Source organism: Poromitra crassiceps, assembly GCF_964638095.1.
Source record: "Poromitra crassiceps genome assembly, chromosome: 15".
Taxonomy (NCBI): domain Eukaryota; kingdom Metazoa; phylum Chordata; class Actinopteri; order Beryciformes; family Melamphaidae; genus Poromitra; species Poromitra crassiceps.
The window spans coordinates 45,501,057-45,520,647 of NC_139634.1; the positions used below are offsets into that span (position 1 = coordinate 45,501,057).

The 19,591-nt window shown below is 42.6% G+C and overlaps 3 protein-coding genes across 4 annotated transcripts in view; 1 reads left to right on the forward strand and 2 right to left on the reverse strand.

The window, feature by feature from the left end:
• Positions 1–2,263: 2,263 nt before the first annotated feature.
• On the reverse strand, positions 2,264–7,776 carry LOC310789946 (SAM and SH3 domain-containing protein 1-like). Its single transcript, XM_083651666.1, has 4 exons — positions 7,674–7,776; positions 6,881–6,975; positions 4,099–4,230; positions 2,264–3,136 (listed from the first exon to the last, which is right to left on the reverse strand). Exons 1-4 carry the CDS (start codon positions 7,708–7,710, stop codon positions 2,876–2,878), a joined length of 525 nt encoding a protein of 174 aa, XP_083507792.1. The 5' UTR covers positions 7,711–7,776; the 3' UTR covers positions 2,264–2,875.
• A 555-nt stretch (positions 7,777–8,331) lies between these two features.
• Positions 8,332–13,648, reverse strand: LOC310790251 (tapasin-related protein-like; the record flags this gene model as incomplete). The annotated part of the gene is made up of 4 exons (XM_083651917.1): positions 13,484–13,648; positions 9,795–10,050; positions 8,698–9,027; positions 8,332–8,411 (listed from the first exon to the last, which is right to left on the reverse strand). The coding sequence occupies exons 2-4, from the start codon at positions 10,024–10,026 to the stop codon at positions 8,332–8,334; spliced, it is 642 nt and encodes a 213-aa protein (XP_083508043.1). The 5' UTR covers positions 10,027–10,050; positions 13,484–13,648.
• Positions 13,649–15,089: 1,441 nt separating this feature from the next.
• Positions 15,090–19,591, forward strand: part of LOC310789855 (adenylate cyclase type 2) — an 84,728-nt gene continuing 80,226 nt past the window's right edge. Inside the window, exon 1 of one of the 2 annotated variants that reach the window (XM_083651555.1) lies at positions 15,090–15,118. The gene's annotated coding sequence lies outside the window, so the exon portion shown is untranslated. Of the gene's footprint in view, positions 15,119–16,469; positions 16,546–19,591 lie in introns of those variants that run through there. The other variant, XM_083651554.1, reaches the window with a different exon arrangement.

The following is a 19,591-nucleotide window of genomic DNA, read 5'->3' on the forward strand; positions in this document are numbered from 1 at the left end:
CATCGGCGCTATTACGGGCCTTAACCGCAAAAAAACGTGCCTTGCGCCTGTTTCGGCAAGATAGCAATAGGCTTTAGGCTGCCAAATGCGCTTTAGGCCGAATGGGCGTGGCGCAGTCCCAAAGTGGGCGTGTCGGCGCTAAATACCAGCCTAGTGATATCTTGGGAGCTGGCTATACATTTAGCGCTTTGCGCTTTTGAAAAGCAGGCCTATTCTCTGCCTTCACTGCTTCTTCTCTGTCACCCTTCTCTCTCTCTCTCTCTGAGTTCCCAGCATGCATTGTGTTTCTTCATTTCGCTACTAAATAGCCACCAAATGAGCCAAAATAGATATAAAAGGTAGTTCTAAATTAATGTGTAATGGTAACACAGCCTGCCATTGTCAACATTTCAATATTGGACCAAATAAAACTTCGAAATGAAAACACCACCCTATGTGAAACATATATGTCCTCTTGAGGCTATATATACCCCTTGTCGAGTTAACGTGATTTAGAGAAGTAACAGCGGAACGCGCTTCGGAACGCGCTTCTAATGGCATCTGCTATAATGTGATGTCCCTCCAATAACTTGGCCCTATTTCACATTTAGTTTTACAATAAAAACACATTTATGCAATGACTTGACATAATGTAGGGTATATTTATGTGCATCATCCTTCCTGCAGCAGGCGAGAGAAAATGATATCTTTCTGGACAAACTTTCACCAATCTAATAGGCTATATTTTTCTAGCTGATGCATAGAACATTATTTTCACTTTGATCTTGCTATAGTGTAGCGTATTTACATGCTTGCAGTATTGAAACTGCAGTTAGATTGGTTTGAGAAGCATAATAATATGGAATAATAGCCTATAATGCAGACAGACAGGCTGGATGAAGGGAGGGGGGGGGCAGAGCGTTTGGCTTTCGTCTGGTTTTGCGGGATCACTGGAATTGGAGCTAAAAAGGCAAGCGTGCGATTCGTTTATTGCACTTATCCAATGAGCATGACGGTGCATAATTTTACGCCTAAAAGGCGTGGTTGTAATGCTTTGGGCTGCATCTAGCGCCAGCACGACGATATCAAGTGCGCCTTTCCACGCCCACTGCTTTGATCTGCGCCTGCCGCTCGGCCTAGAAACTGCGCCGATGCAACGATAGGGGCCATAATCTGAAATATAAAATTGTGTGGACAAATGGCTTGGTCTGTCCCCCCCCCTACCTGTGTCACTTGCTGCAAAAAGCATCTGCGGCCTACAACACCTGCTCTGCAAACCTTATTCTGTTGAAAGCCCTGAAAACAAATATTGCACTTGGTCTGTTGTCTTTCCGGTCTGCCCGCAGCCAATGACTGGAACAATATGCAAAAAACACTAAAACTGGACAAATTGATTCCCAAATTAGCTTTTAAGCAATTGATTGTGGACATTCTTGATGATACATGCAGCTGTTTCCTGACCCACTAATATCCCAGATCCCTGGTTGTAGTTTGTTTGCATTTTTGTTCTTGCCTTGCTTTGCTGTGGCTGTTTTGCTTTTTGCCTGTTTGTCTTGCTGCTTGTGCGACTCTGTTGCCCGATGTTGGTCTGCTAGCTACTTTTCTGTTGCGTGTGCTAGATTGTATAATGTTTCTTATGTAATGTCTCCTTTCACTCATAATACCTGTAAACAAATGGATGTGTAGTGTTGGATATGTGCTGTTGTCCTTTTAAATGTTTTATTTTATTTATTTTAGTCCCTACCCCTCTCCCTCAAGAGGCTTGCCTTTTGTCAGGTCGCCATTGTAAATAAGAATTTGTTCTTAATGACTTGCCTGGTTAAATAAAGGTTAAATAAAAATAAAAATAAAAAAGGACAGCTGTCTCTAGAAATGACTGAGAATTGGCCTCAAAATAAGGCTGTAACATTCAAAAGGCAAAAACCCACACAGTACACGTAACATATAAAAACCAGTTTGAAATTAGGATATGTGGTACGGTATAATACAGAAACATGATACAAAATAAGCCATTTCAAATCTCAAAACAACCAGTTATTAAAGGCCGGCTTTACCGTGGGGAATATGAATATATATTAATTCTTAAAAAATCTTAAATTTCGAATCCGTTGAAATTTTTGAAATTGCTTGTTCACAGCAATTTCAAAAATTTCAACGGATTCGAAATTTAAGATTTTTTAAGAATTAATATATATTCATATTCCCCACGGTAAAGCCGGCCTTTAATCGTTTTCTTTAATTGTTTAGTTGATTAAAAGTCCAAACATTGACTGAGTTCTTTAACTGTAACAACTTTGAATGTATTAGTGGTAATGAAACCTGTGAATGATAAAGAAATCGCTTTGGCCAAGCTACATCCTTAAGAGATCCTCGGGTAGTTTCGTCTCAGCAAGAAATGAAGATGAAGCACTTTTTGAAACGCGGGGAAACACTCATAAACAGTCTTCCTTTATTAAAAAAAAAAAAAAAAACTTCCATCCTAGAAAAGAGTGCACTATCTTCCTTAAAGGCAGATCCAAGTCTTGTTTTTTAAGACCTTCGGGATGTTCTTAGAATGGAAGCCATCCCACAGACTGAGTCTAGAGTCTGGGTTAAAAGGCATCTGATATCTGGTCTTGGCTTGCAGGGACAAACTCCCCCATGCCGTAAACATTTGAGAAAAAGGAGAGAGAGAGAGGGGGTAGCCCATTACAAGTCTCAAGTGTGATGTCGGTTTGTCTAGCGTCCAATCACAAGTCTTGACAGGTACAAGATAGGAAGTAGTGCTGCGGCCACTTGTGTGGTCCTTCAGTCCTGGGACCAGTTTGCCGTTGACCATGTGTTGACTGTGTTTAAATGTACTGACCACTGAGCTGAAACCTGTCTCCATTCACCCAATCTGATTCCACCTGCATGGTTATGACTGGCCCTCTCTGTGTGCAGTGACCAGTTGTGCCTCGCTGACCAGCCGGCGGGCGTGTCTCTGGTCCTGAACGCCCGCTTTCAACACGCTGCTCTCCGTCAACAAGGCCGCGCGGCCCAGCGAGTCCACGCCCGCCGCCGCCAGGGGTGCGGCGTACATGGGCAGGCCAATGGAGACGAGCCAGTCGGACACGGTGCTGATGTTACCCGAGGACAGAGGCTTCCGGCACATCTCCATCAACCCTCCAGACGGGATCTGAGGAACAGGACGGAGGAAAGACCATATTATGTCCCCTTGCTGATGATGTCATGATGATATGGCTGGCGGCCATAGTGGAGGTACTCATACAACACAACTCAGAGCTGCAAACTCTCACTCAAATGAGCCTCTTCTCACTCTCACACCACACCTCCTATTTCTCACTCCAAAGTTCTCTTTTGGGTCCCAGGATCAAAACGTTTGGGAACCCCGGCCCGTATAGCCTACAGGCTTGAACGTTTCTTTCTTGACTTAATCCAAGAGATTAGGTGGTGTAGAAATGCCAAGTTCCAAGTTTTATCCCTAATTTTAAAACATAGCAGGACGCCAATGCTTGTTCATATTTTATTGTATACATTTTCAACCATCATTTTCTCTGGTTCTGGGTCTATAAGATGATAATTTATTCAGATCTATTTGGATAGACCTGAGAGACTAAAGTGGGGAGTGCCGGATGATGGGAGCGACTTGAGGAGCATAGATCTTTCTTCTTCCAAGTTTGCAGACAAATGTGTAATATCTGGAGTATATCAAAAATGCTACCAAACAAACACACATCAAGGATGCTAACTCCTGAAGAGTGAAGAAGGTGACAGATCAGGGCAGAAACAAAACCACTCAGAAATCATTCGCTAAAGAGCCTTATTTTGGGATCAAAAGGGCCACAGAGAGGTCGAGTAGGTCTATTTACCATGAATAGTGCTAATTTTAATATGAACAAAAACACGCGTTGCCGTCCCCATCATTGTTACGCCTATATATAACTCGGCATTCTCCACTGGACCTCCATGTTGGCGCCAGCGGTGGTTGCTAGGAGATTTGTGACACAACCGCAAAGCCTCTCTTTCCCAGCCTGCATTGATGTTTTATGGGAAAGCCTCATTAAGCTCATAAAAGTCTGGCTCTATGATTTTATAATTATCACCGTTCATACAGAAGAAGTAGCTGTGTTCATTTACAGCCATGCGGTGTTGTTTGCGGAGCTCCTTGACGCAGAGCTGGTCCATGGTGGAGGCCACGTCCTTGACGGGCTGCACCAGGTCCTCAGAGTATCGCTGCACCAGAGGCTGGGGGATCCCACAGCAGCCATGCTGGAGGACGGGACGGATGGAGAGAAGAGAGAAAGAGTGATACATTGGACATGACTACGGTACACAGAAAGACCAGTACAGTTGCATAAAATAAAACTAGTAAAAAAACTGGATATATCCACATTAACTCATTGAGTGCCAGCCACTTTTGGAGAACGGAAGCTCCCAGTGCCAGTTTCAGAGCGTTTTCAGTGATTTCTCGAGGCCCACAGAATATTGTGTGATATTACTATGTAAACACCGAACACGCACAAAGAACGAGGAGACCCTGTTGTATCATCTGCAAAAAAAAGTTTATTGATACCATTTTCCGTTCTTTAGTTATGAGCCGGAGAAGATAGGCTGTTTTGAGCAAAAAGACAGTTTTCAAATTATAAGCTGAGATATTCAGCCTTTTGTGAAATGCAGCATTTCAAGCACATTCACTGACTCTAGCTAATATTTTCATCTATATGGCTCTGGCTGCAGCATGCATCGGTTTCTCTTTGATCACGGCTTTCTCCTGCAGTTTTTCGGACCTTTCTGTAATCTGGAGAGCACTGTCGCCACCTAAGGGTTCTGTAAAATAGGTTAGACATATTCAATAGCTCCCATATTGTAAGAGGCGATGTAAGAGGCTTAGATCGACATCCCCCCGTCAAAAAACGCAATTGACGAACATGTTCATCCTTGGCACTCTACGTTACTAAACGAAATGACGAACATGTTCGTCCATAGCACTCAATGAGTTAAGGGAGATTGAGATCAAATGTCACAATATCAACACTGACTTTACCCATCCAAGACTATAAAGCCACAGACGATAACACAAAATGGATTCAAGACCCCCATTTAATATGGTCACAGAGTTAGTGGAGTCTGAATGTGGACCGCATGTTCCCGGCAACATGGATTGGGTTGATGTAAAGGAGCGTTTTGACTTTATATGCTCATTGTGGACAATATGAGGATGGAGAAGCTCTGATCTGGTTGTTTATGGGCGAATGAAGCAGACTAACGATGTCACATCACAGGGCAGGAGGAGCTGTGCTGGCTGGCTAATAAGCACAATCTCAAAGGGAGCCAGGGAGATATGAAGACGGTCATTAAAATGTCTGATTTAAGTGTAGGAGGTAGAATGAGAGGAAGGAAGAACGAAAGAAAGAAAGACCACATGTGCAACAAGTCAAAACATGATTAAAGACCTTGTGAGCAGTAAGAAGGAAAACGCTTGGCAGAAAACCCATGAACTAACTTTCTTTCTTTCTCTCTCTCTCCACTTCCCTTCCTCTCATTCTCTCTCTCTCTAGACACCTGGAGCGGAGGCGGCTCTCCAGCAAAGCCCGGTCAGGTCGGCCAAACTGGACCGGAGGTGTGAGGGATGATGGAGGAGAGGAGAGGAGGGAGGGAGAGCTGGCCATACAGCCCGGCAGCATCCTGTCTGAAGTAGTGTACACACTGCCAGGGCAGCAGGGCTCACAGGCAGCCAGCAGCCACACAGGTTGGATCAGATCTTTAGCGGTCGTCTATTTGACCTTTGGCAGTATCGACAAATTGGAGTAGTGTGAAGATTGCATTCATATTATTGGGTAAATGTTGCTACAGCGCGCAGTGTGCCGGTGGTGTCTGTGCCACTCCACTTCTGACTGTTAGGAATCCAGCAGAGCTGTGGTCTTGCACACTGTTTCACACCTCATGCCCGTGTGTGTGTGTGTGTGTGTGTGTGTGTGTGTGTGTGTGTGTGTGTGTGTGTGTGTGTGTGTGTGTGTGTGTGTGTGTGGGGGGGGGGGGGGGGGGGGGGTTATCCTGGCAGCATCAGGGGGCACCACCATGTTAAAGGGGCCCAGCCTGGGGTCTGGCGAGTGGCAGAGTATTTTATAGGCCCGTCTGCCTTCAGTGACATTCAGCCCGTAAACTTAACAGTCTGAACCGCATCACAGTAATACTCAGCCCGCCGCTATCCCCCCTCATAGGCAGCTTCTTTATTATTTCATGCACACACACGCACACACACACACACACACACACACACACACACACACACACACACACACACCTACACCTACACCTACACCTCAGCATCCTGGGACCGAGCGATGCAGGGTGAACCACATCCAACATTAATCTGGATGGATGGCCATGGGGCTAAAATAAATGTTGATGTGAAATTACATTCAATTATATGATTTTATGACACTTTACATTCAAAATCTAAAATAGGTCTTAGATTAAGCAGTAAACGCACATCTGAACAGACGTCTGTCTGCCTGATCTTGAATCCCCAACCCTGTAGTGCAGAGCCACAGCACCGTCCTTTGGTGAGTCAGCCCATTGAGAGGTTTTTCCCCACCGTCTAGTCTCGTATCTATACTAGACTGTATCTATACTATCGACCCCACCTCATATTTATTTTACATGATATTCATCCAAAAGCAGGGTTGTGCTTTACAGGGAGGAAAAATAACAATATGAGGAAATGTATGTATGAGGGAATACAAAGAAACACAAAACATTAAAAAGAAGAATAGAATAGAAATCAGATGAAACACAAACAATTGTCAAATATTGTGGGCCTACTCACCAGGCCAGGCCAGTGTTCACACCATTAGCCACTGACATCTTAATGGAGGACAGACCAGCTGCAAATAACAAGGCGAGTCACAACACTCACCTTTAAGAACAGGGTTTCCACGCTTCTGTGTGTTTTGTAGAGCCGTGCCACGCCCTCTTCATTGGCCACTGAAAGGACATTCTGAAGGCCCTTTGCTACAGACAGAGGAGAGGGAGTCAGTCAGTCAGACAGAACAACCCCCTGGCCTGATACTATATGATCATCTGCTCATGATCAGCTATATGTACCCATAAAGCCAAATGATCTCTCCCAACTCAGAAATTTAGAAGCATGTCTGTTAGATATAAAAAAAAACTGGATGGGTTCAAATTTTTTGTTATTAAATGCTTCTAAAACAGAGTTATTAGTTATTAGATCTACTAAACATGAGAAATTGTTCCAGAATTTTTGTGTAAATATTGATGGCTGTATTGTCCCTGAAAGTCCTACTGTTAAAAACCTCGGAGTGATTTTTGATTCTAATTTATCGTTCCAGTCTCATATAGCAGCTATTACCAAGACATCATTTTTTCATCTTCGTAATGTTGCCAAAATCCGCTCTATTTTATCTCTGCGCGACGCCGAAACTGTAATTCATGCATTAGTTTCCTCTAGACTAGACTTGATTACTGTAATGTCTTCTCTCTGGCCTCCCTAGTTGTGCTACGAGAAGTCTTCAGCTGGTACAGAATGCTGCAGCTAGAATATTGACTAAGACTAGAAAATGTAATCATATCACTCCCATTCTGGCCTCGCTTCACTGGTTACCAGTATATGCTAGAGCTGATGTTAAGGTTCTTCTTTTAACATATAAGGCTGGCTGTGCACCACCGTATTTATTAGAACTTATTACACTTTATGTACCGGCACGCCCCCTCCGCTCTCTCCATGCTGGTCTTCTAGCCATTCCCGTGGTTAAGAAATCGGTTGGTTCGAGAGCCTTTGCCTACCGCGCCCCATCTGTGGAACAAACTTCCACTATATGTTAGGGAATCTAGTTCAGTTGACATTTTTAAATCAAGACTGAAAACACACCTTTTTTCTCTGCACTACGGCCTTCCCTAAAACTACGGTTGGGTTTGTCACATTTTAAAACACCCCTTTTATTTGGGATGTTTTTTTTATGTGGCTGTTTTACTAGTTTTTATTCATTTATTTATTTTATTTGTATTCGAACACCCCATTTAACTTGTTTTTTAATGTGGCCCTCACTTGTGTTTGTTTTGTTTGTAAACATCCTTTTAACATACATTTTTAGAGCATTGTTTGTTATACTTTGTCCTATGCTCTTTTTTAAGTGTAAAGTGTACTGGGACCATGCTTCATGGTGATTTTGCACTTTAAATAAAAATTGATTGATTGATTCGATTGATGTATAGTTTGATGTATGTATAGTTTAATGTATAGTTACCAGAGGAGAAAGCTCATCCGAATGGAGGCACTGTGTCACCCAGGTTTCAGGAGATGTGCTCGTCCTGCCGGGCACAGTGGTACCCCCTCCAGCAGATAGGTCAGAGAGTATCTGGAGCAGCAGAGAGGTCAGAGAGTATCTGGAGCAGCAGAGAGGTCAGAGAGTATCTGGAGCAGGGATCTGAGGTCGAAGGGAGCAGAAGATGAATTCATGCTCATCTAATGTTGGATAAGCAGCAGCAACATTCATCACCGCACAGCATAGCTATAAGCATGCATTCATCCCCATGTTTCTGAGATGACAGGTGGCTCTCTAGGTTAGAAAATGGTTAGATAGCAAGCTACAATCTGCAATGTTGTACACATGCATTTGGGTTTCTCGGAAAATAGGACCATCTGAGGAGCACCTGAATGCAACATTACTACCATTGACCATAACCCCCGAGCTCTCTGTGACCCTCTCTCACCTTGGATATTCAGAGTGATGTCTAGACTGCCGAGCAGCGGAGGCACCGACACAGAGCAGGCGTACGTCCCCTCATTTGAGATCTTGACGAGGGGCAGGGTGAAGGAGGCGTCCACCCCGGCCAGGCCCTTCAGCCTGACCCCGGTGCCCTGCGTCTGCCCCGACCGGCTGCTGTAGCTGAACAGCTTGGTCCTCTCCCCGCGATGCTGCCGGTACCACTCCACGTTGACGTTCGGCCCCCGGTGGTCGATGACAAACTGGCAGTGGAGCTTCTGTTGGGACTGTAGGGTCGCTCGCACCCATGGAGAAATGGTTTGTAGAACCATGGTGGCTGGAAAAGCACATGATGACACAGAAGCACACAGATACACTTTTAAACGAGGGTTATAACGGTTTGCCAATACATGCATTGGGAGATGCAACAGTGATTTCCAAAGTTGAAAAAGTGACTTGTCCAATGATCGCCGAGGGGGACTAATGATTAGCCAATCAGCATCAATAAACAGATTAGCCAATCAGCATCAATAAACAGCGCAAAGGGTGGGACTAACGCTGTTGTCAAGCTGTCGGACCAAACAACAATGGTGACTGCGATAGACGCTGCTATCAAGGCTGATCTAAATCGATTAAAAGTACCAATTACAAACAGCAGTCTGCTTTGAAGACATTTATTCAAAGGGGAAATGTTTGTTTTGTTCTCCCAACTGGATTATATTCAGGCAGATATGTTGGTCTCTAGTGGGGAGAGTTGCAGCAGCACATGCTAGCACATGCTTCCTCCGACACATGTGCAGTCGTCAGCCGCTTGTTTTCACCTGACAGCGAGGAGTTTCACCAGCAGGACATAGCGCGTCAGAGGATCACCTTATTCCACCCAGTTCCCCTCCCCCCCAAACAGGCACCCAGACCGACCAGAGGAGGCACTAGTGCAGCGACCAGGACACATACTCTTAATCCGCCTTCCCACGCGCAGACCAAGCCGGAGGTAACACGGGGGCTCGAACCTGCGACCCTCGTGTTGGTATCGTGGAATCTACCGCTGCCCTCAATCAAGAATGACTGACCTCCACAAACCCGTGTCAGTGTGATCAGCGTTACCTGAGGTGGCGATCACGTCTCTGTCCCCGATGATGGGCTGGCTGAGGTAGTCCTCCTGCACGAGGGTGTGCCTGAGGAAGCTTGTGAGGGTGAACAGGCCCTGGCTGTGTCTGAGCGTGCAGGTGAACCACAGGTCGTAGTCCTGGGCCCCGTGGCCCGGCCAGCGCACCTGGATGCCCCTCGTGCTGAACCACCGCAGGTCACACTCCAGCTTCATCCACCCCCTCCACATACCCCCGCAGGTCCACGTTAGACACTGCAGGAGAGTAGAATAGAATAGAATAGAGAAAGTTGAGTAAATACAGTTGTTTGAAGGAGAAATGTATCAATGTAAACTAAAAATGGAGTAGATAATCCAAAGCAAATATTTAAATAAAAATACAACATTTTATTTCCTAATGATTTGAATTGTGTGGTTTTTATGCAAATAACCAATAGATGACAATAACAAAGTAAAAGGATAACATTTTGAATTTTGTACAGTTTACACTGACTTCAGGATGGGTGAAATTGTTTTTTCATACGGTTTCCGGGACAGTGGTGAAAAAAGTTAGTCTGGAACCTTGAATAAGGCTCTCACATTGTGTTAGCTACCCAAGCTTTTAACCAGCGCCGTTGTACTTTTGCATTTCTTTTGGTGAAAGTAATGCAAAAGTAATGTAATAAGTTTACTCTAATACACAGTGTAAAGAAACATTAATTTCAAATGAAAGTTACCATTACATTTTGAAAGTAACTTGCCCAACACATAATAGAATAGAATAGAATAGAATAGAATAGAATAGCTCAGAGTTTTCAAAGTAGGATGCGGGCATCCCCAAGCAGTTTCAGGGGAGGCTCAGCGATTGGAAGTGAAAAGATATTAAATTAGTTATTACATTAATTATCAAACGGAGATCACATAGAATAGCTTAAATGTATGTGATTTGGTTAAAGATAGTTCAGAGATACCGTCATTTTGGGGGGAATTTTACTGTTTTTCCCTACATTTCCAGAGTCGGAAACAAATTAAATATTGTTATGTATTTGGTTTGCCCCTTTCGGAACTGCTAACATAGCTTACGCTACTACGCAGTCCCTTATTAGTACACCGCCGATGTAGCCTAAACAGGTCGCTCCGTCTGCAAAATTGTTCTAACTACTCGATAAAGTTTCGCAAATGAAATTTCAAATGTACTTACGGGTACTTAAGGGTTGTGTGAACCTCCGCGGATGATGTAGAAACACTAGCGCCACTAATAAACATGTTTAATCCCTCACTGAACCCCAGGTCTAATTTCTTCAAAATGAATCAGCTAGAAACACTCGTCTTCTTCTGCGCTGCTGTCATGGGTGGTGCGCAAAGCAACCATAGCGCTCGCTATCACTTCCGGCCCCTGGCGGCCGGAAGTGGCACTTTTGTAGTCTTTTGTAGTTTTTTGTAAGGTATCGGACTAGTGCCATGGCACCGGAAAATAGGGGAAGCTATTAACAGAATTACTGTAATAATCACATGGCTGGCTGTATGTTACTTTTTTTTTATAGCTAAATTATCGCTGGAAGATAAACAATGGAAAATAGGGGAAGCTATTAACAAAATTACTGTAATAATCACATGGCTGGCTGTATGTTCCTTTTTTTTTAATAGCTGAATTGGAGACATGTAGCCTACTACCGGCCCCACAATATTTTTAAAATACATTAATAGAAACACATGACATTAAAAACATTGGCAAAGTCATGACAGATTGTAGAGTTTAGTTACTTTACAACAATATTATTCAAGTAGTACTTCAAAGTAATCATCAGTAGGGAAATAGTAGTAAAAATCAGGCTTATTACCTTGTCCATTAAATTTCCAAAAAGACCAAAGCAGGCACTTTTCCCATATCCAGTTGGCAGGACAGCAAATACATTTTTGCGGTATACCAATGCTTTTAAAATTGCCTTTTGTTCCACTTTTAATGGAAAAGGTGACACCTCTTCAATTAACCTGTCGACATCCATTCTCACGTGGTGAGGGCTTCTGACTTCATGTGTAATGTGATTGATATAGCGGTTCCGACCGCCAGGGGCCGGAAGTGATAGCGACCGCTATGTTTTTTTTTTTTTTTTTTTTTTTTAACCATTGACTTTTAATTTACAACTGTAAGGCAATCATCACAAGTGTATACAACTTCGACAAGCATGAACAGACACAAGGCAGCACATTCACACATAATACAGGACAGACGGGGGGAAACACGAAAAAAAACAAAAAATAAAAACAATTTAAAATAAATAAAACATAAGATGGCTAGAGACTTGTTAAAGATAAATAGAGGTCTTTGGTAAAATTCGATTTAATAAATTTCAGGGACTTCATGTAGAGTTGGGTTTCATTAAAGTAGCAGGTAAAGATGGGTGGAGTTTTGATATATTTGCCCTTATGAATAAAGAATTTAGCTAAGATTAGTAACACATTGATCATTGGGTCCAATTTTTTGTCTTCTAATATTACACCAAAAACAATACTATTATAATCAAGAACAGGCATTACTGTGTTTTTTCCATGTAACCAATCGATGAATTATTTCCAGAACAGTTGGGTGTGAGAACATGAAACAAAAAGATGCTCAGTTGTTTCAATATCACCTTTACAGAATATACACTCATTGCTCTCAAATCCAAATCTTAATCTTCAAAATTCACTGGAAGGGTAGAAGTCATTCATTATTTTGTAGTGAATTTCTTTTGTTTTGGGTGGAACTGGATATTTGAAGAATTTTGTTCTCAATCTACATACTGCTGGTTTGTCAAAAATATTCAAAATATTATTTCTACAAGAACGGGCAGTGTATAAATCATTTGTTAGAATAGACCTTGTGAATTGGTTTGAGCACCTTTTATCAAGAAAATGTATTCCATTGATAAAAAGAGTGCTGAGATGAGAACACAACAGAATCTAGCTGTGGCCGGACTGGATAATGATTTAAGCGATGTTCTGTTGAATCCTTTCGTTTTTATTTTAATTTGTTCTTTGCAATTGCTGCATGTATGCTCCGACATCGCGAACACGAAGCCTGCCTGCGCTTCCAAAACTCTTCTGCGCGCATCTTACAAAAAACTACAAAAGACTACAAAAGTGCCACTTCCGGCCGCCAGGGGCCGGAAGTGATAGCGAGCGCTATGGTTGCTTTGCGCACCACCCATGACAGCAGCGCAGAAGAAGACGAGTGTTTCTAGCTGATTCATTTTGAAGAAATTAGACCTGGGGTTCAGTGAGGGATTAAACATGTTTATTAGTGGCGCTAGTGTTTCTACATCATCCGCGGAGGTTCACACAACCCTTAAGTACCCGTAAGTACATTTGAAATTTCATTTGCGAAACTTTATCGAGTAGTTAGAACAATTTTGCAGACGGAGCGACCTGTTTAGGCTACATCGGCGGTGTACTAATAAGGGACTGCGTAGTAGCGTAAGCTATGTTAGCAGTTCCGAAAGGGGCAAGTATTTGGTGTAGTCTGACGAGTCTGACATATGTCAAACACTAACAGCAATATCAGGCTGTATATGGGATAAAATTACATCATCATGAACATCCCATAGGCATCCAGGAATGGAGCGAGGGGGCGCCTTTTTCCCAAGCTTTGTCTGGGGGGGATCACACAGTCACAGACTTTGAAAAGCCCTGGAATAGATAGTTGTCAGTGTCTAGCTCAAAGCCATACCCATGAGCAGGAAGGTGGTGATGCAGGGGTTAACAGGAGGATCTCCTCTGTGGCCAAACTGCAGCACAGCGTCTCTGTGGATGAACTGGGTCTCCATGTGGCCTTCCTGGTTCAAAAACACCCGCTCATCAAAGAACACACTGGGCAGCCAGGACGTCTGAGACAGACACAGCTAGCAGTGCTAGCTAGCAGGAGTAGACAAGGGTCTTTAAGATTAAACAACACATGCTTATTCATTGGTAGAAACCCGTTCCTGCTGCTTAACGGCCATACAGAACAGCTTCCATAACAGCCTGCCCTGGACAACTTTCACTTTCATTTCCTGAGGAACCAGACCGCGCAACCCGACTAAAAGCAGCGAGGAGAACATGTTGCTACAGCCAAAGAACTTAACGCTACACACGGGGATTGGATATATATTGTTGTTCCATTGCAACATCAACACAGAAATCCGCCATTTTGTCCTGGAGGAGACACTTCTGATTGGCTGTCATGTTTCTCTGCTGTTGTCCCATTGGCCAAGCGGGTGTTTTTTCAGACCAAAATGGCGGCAGAGCTGTTTCCAAAAAAAGTAGCATATCCACTCTTGCCTTCAACACTCTTTGCTCCAGCTAAGTTGCGTTCAAGTGCTGCTGGGAATGTTCGAGACATGACCATCAAACCTGGAAAACAAGACGTTCTGCAACTTAACATTCTAACACTTGTATCCTGGGAGCAAGTCGAGCAGTGTGCGGACTCTATTTCTTTTTATATTGAAACAGTTCAGCACATGGTGATCAAATGAGTTCCAGGTGAATATATCAGCTTGACCTTAATTTATACTGCAACGGTTTATGTTCAATGAGATTCAAACATTTTATCAGAAGATGATCAAATGGCTGGGAAACTAATCAGTTTAACATTACATTGAAGGAGTACAATCATATTCCAAGCTCAATCATGAATTAATCACATTGAACACATGCGATGGAGTTTAGTATATCCGTGAAAGGCAAGTGTCCTTTTTTTCAGTGTAATAAATCTATGTTGATACAGTTGTTAAGTGCTGTTCATCATAACCTCCTGCAGAGGGAGCACTTTACCAATACAGTAATGAATTTGAGATGTGAGAAGAGAGGAACATGACATACAGTACCCTAACCCTATACAGCACATTATGTTGGATATAAGAATCTTCCATAACATTTAAGAATGAAACCCTTCATATGAAAAAAGGTATGTATTTTATGATCCAATAGGAGTTGCTTCTCCCATTTTCAATCGGAGGGAATAAATAACCGCTAAGTGATTTATTATTAGATTTTAAAAAAAGAGATACAGGAGGGGAATGGGGTATGGAATGATAATGACTACACACAAGCTAAAATGTTTAAAAAAAAAAAAAAATCTTCTACTTTTTCTGGCATATTATTATTATTATGATTATTATTATGATTATTATTATTATTATTATTATATAATCATTATCATCATCATTATTGTTGTTGTTGTTGTTGTTGTTATTAGGCCTACATGTTTAGACATGTTTAGAGATATCCAAATTTACACTATTTTGATTGCAGGAAGATTCAGTTTTGGACTTCACAGCAGAGGATTGAATAGCAGCTGAGAATAGATGCATATTGGACCGGTTAGGTGAGTTTTGAACAAAGGAGAAAATAGTCTGTAGCCTACTGTACAACTATTTTGGGAACATGCTGAGAGAGAGGGGGGGGGGGGGGGGGGGGCAGAGAGAGGGGGAGGGGCAGAGAGTTGCTAGTTGCTTGCAATGTTCTGAAATGGTTTTTAACCCTTTGCACTGGTTTTATTACTGAGAGAGAGAAAATGAACGTGAAACCAGAAGAGCAGACCAACAGCATGGTGATGTGACTGGTTGGCATTCTATTGATGGGTAGGCCTAAATGTGTGTGTGTGTGTGTGTGTGTGTGTGTGTGTGTGTGTGTGTGTGTGTGTGTGTGTGTGTGTGTGTGTGTGTGTGAGAGTAGCTGATGTAAAATTGTTTTGCCAATGCAAGGGAAATCTTACCATGCAACTAATTAGCTCTGTGACTTAAGCAAGAGGGACTTCAATATACACTTCAGTCTTTCACAAACACACAGAGAGAGCAAGTGTTTATTGATTTCTACTATAGGCCTATTTTCTTTGATGTTGAATTGTAGGCTACATTTTTTCTTGTCTTTTTACAGTAATTATTACTTGATGATTTGGCAACATTGTCTTTGCTATATATTCATGCCAATGAAGAGAGAGAAACATATAGGATGAATCAGCATGACGTCACTGCCACCCAAAAATGCCTAACCCCGCAGTTAACTATGTTGTGCCAAACTATATTTTGACATTCTGAGTGAGAGCAGCATTAGCTCAAGAGTTTGATGTATAATATATGCATGTCATGTTAAAGTTGTGTGAACTGTCACAGTTTTTAAATTGTAAACACAGTCACCCGGCTATAGAGTCAGACGCTCAAACTCACGCTGCATAGGGTTCCATTGCCGTTGCCACCCAGTGACGGGATAGCCTATAATTTACCCCAGACTATTATATTTGATTGCAATGTTAGACAGCATTGCTTTGGCAATGTAAACAATGTTTCTCGTGCCAATAAGCCCCTTTGAATTGAATTGAGAGAGAGAGAGGGGGGCGAGAGAGAACATCCAATCTGCGGTCTGACCTTTCCATCTCTCTGCCTCTCATCTCTGTTGTTTACCTCAATCTATTTGCATAGCTGGAGCTGCTGGACGCTCAATCTCGCTCCCGCCCCCAAGCCAGGCGCGCTCCTGCACAGAGCGGCCGCCGCGCTGTGACACAGGCACGCGCCCCGGATCGTTTGTGCATAAGTTTCAGGCTTCAGGCTGCGCTTTGGCAACAGAGAGGATGATGGAGGAAGAGAGGTGAGGGGGTGGAGAGATTACAGCAAAACACAGAGAGAGAGAGAGAGAGAGAGAGAGAGAGAGAGAGAGAGAGAGAGAGAGAGGGAGAGGGAGAGAGAGAGAGAAAGGGAGGGAGAGAGAGAGAGAGAGAGAGGCGAGCAAGGCGGATTCTGCCTGGTCAATAATGAGGTAAGAATATTAAACTTATAAATTAGCATTATTAGGCTAACTCTGCTTCAAATGATTGTCTTATTGTATAAAGCGAGTGTGTGTTAGTCTCAACCTCCCATAATAGGCTACGAATAAAAACATAGGCCTTATAACTTATAGTAGGCTATATGTTTGGAAGGAATAGGCGATTAGTTTTATAGAAAACACGAGATTAAAAAAGTTCAAGTAGGCGATAGCATAAACATTTGTAGGCTAAACACATTTTCTGTCTTTATAATCCTTTATTTCTCTGCTTTAGTTTTACTAGCTACTGATTGTGTCTAAGTGGATGATTTTCATCTGTTGCTGTATCCGTCACGCCACAGATAAAGGTAGATTTTAACGATAGCTTTGTTGACAGAGGCGTCATTGACAACATTCACTGAACAATTTCTATTTAACCTCCTTATAGCCTCCGGACTGTCCTTGTCGGCTATAAAGTATGATGTGTGTGTGTGTGTGTGTGTGTGTGTGTGTGTGTGTGTGTGTGTGTGTGTGTGTGTGTGTGTGTGTGTGTGTGTGTGTGTGTGTGTGCGTGCGTGCGTGCGTGCGTGCGTGCGTGTGTGCGCGCACGTGTGTGTGAATTGGATTTGGTAGACCTACTGTAGGAGTGTGGTAGAGATTATGCTACATATAGGCTAAGGCCTGGGACCATAAACTACATTAATTTGCCAAAAAATATAATAAAAAATAGATCATTGCTACTCTTTTTCTTGGGGACCTTTTTTCTTAAATAAGGTAAATCATAAGTTAATCGTGGACATGAATTTGCTTGTATTTGTGGGGACCTAATCCAAAGAACTTTTTATAATCATGACTTGGGCACTGCCACAATGTATTATGAACCTGAGCTCAATATGATAAGATACAACCATCTTGATTACACAGACTATACAAGGGCAAACTATTTCATTGCACTGCTATAGCCTATATGGGGGGGGGGGGGGGTCATTTACAGCTACCTAAACTTGTCAACTTCATTTTAATGATTAGCTTCCTATCAACAGGACCTCTCGTCCTCTGGCAGCAAGTCATACTTATTGATATCAAAGGTGCTGTTTATAGTTGTTGGCAGTGCATGCTTCTTTTCAGACAGTCCCCATCACATACCTTCTTTTCAGACAGTCCACATCACATACCTTCTTTTCAGACAGTCCACATCACATACCTTCTTTTCAGACAGTCCACATCACATACCTTCTTTTCAGACAGTCCCCATCACATACCTTCTTTTCAGACAGTCCACATCACATACCTTCTTTTCAGACAGTCCACATCACATACCTTCTTTTCAGACAGTCCACATCACATACCTTCTTTTCAGACAGTCCACTTCACATACCTTCTTTTCAGACAGTCCACATCACATACCTTCTTTTCAGACAGTCCACATCACATACCTTCTTTTCAGACAGTCCACATCGCATACCTTCTTTTCAGACAGTTCACATCACATACCTTCTTTTCAGACAGTCCACATCACATACCTTCTTTTCAGACAGTCCACATCACATACCTTCTTTTCAGACAGTCCACATCACATACCTTCTTTTCAGACAGTCCACATCACATACCTTCTTTTCAGACAGTCCACATCACATACCTTCTTTTCAGACAGTCCACATCACATACCTTCTTTTCAGACAGTCCACATCACATACCTTCTTTTCAGACAGTCCACATCACATACCTTCTTTTCAGACAGTCCACATCACATACCTTCTTTTCAGACAGTCCACATCACATACCTTCTTTTCAGACAGTCCACATCACATACCTTCTTTTCAGACAGTCCACATCACATACCTTCTTTTCAGACAGTCCACATCACATACCTTCTTTTCAGACAGTCCACTTCACATACCTTCTTTTCAGACAGTCCACATCACATACCTTCTTTTCAGACAGTCCACATCACATACCTTCTTTTCAGACAGTCCCCATCGCATACCTTCTTTTCAGACAGTCCCCATCGCATACCTTCTTTTCAGACAGTCCACATCGCATACCTTCTTTTCAGACAGTCCACATCACATACCTTCTTTTCAGACAGTCCACATCACATACCTTCTTTTCAGACAGTCCACATCACATACCTTCTTTTCAGACAGTCCACATCACATACCTTATTTTCAGACAGTCCACATCACATACCTTATTTTCAGACAGTCCACATCACATATGTTCTTTCAGACAGTCCACATCACATACCTTCTTTCAGACAGTCCACATCACATACCTTCTTTTCAGACAGTCCACATCACATACCTTCTTTTCAGACAGTCCACATCACATACCTTCTTTTCAGAGAGTCCACATCACATACCTTCTTTTCAGACAGTCCACATCATATACCTTCTTTTCAGACAGTCCACATCACATACCTTCTTTTCAGACAGTCCACATCATATACCTTCTTTTCAGACAGTCCACATCACATACCTTCTTTTCAGACAGTCCACATCACATACCTTCTTTTCAGACAGTCCACATCACATACCTTCTTTTCAGTCAGTCCACATCACATACCTTCTTTTCAGACAGTCCACATCATATACCTTCTTTTCAGAGAGTCCACATCACATACCTTCTTTTCAGACAGTCCACATCACATACCTTCTTTTCAGTCAGTCCACATCACATACCTTCTTTTCAGACAGTCCACATCATATACCTTCTTTTCAGACAGTCCACATCACATACCTTCTTTTCAAACAGTCCACATCACATACCTTCTTTTCAGTCAGTCCACATCACATACCTTCTTTTCAAACAGTCCACATCACATACCTTCTTTTCAGACAGTCCACATCACATACCTTCTTTTCAAAATGTCCACATCATATACCCGGACGGCAATGAGTTGTATCTCATGGACAATCACAATTATTTTTGTAAGTGTACCTATTATACCCTGTGCCTCCGGGGGGCACCCACCCTGCCTAAGTAGGATATCCACAGTAAAAGTGCAAAAATGTATATTTGATACCAAAGCAAAGCAGACATGGGGCACTTTTAAAATAGG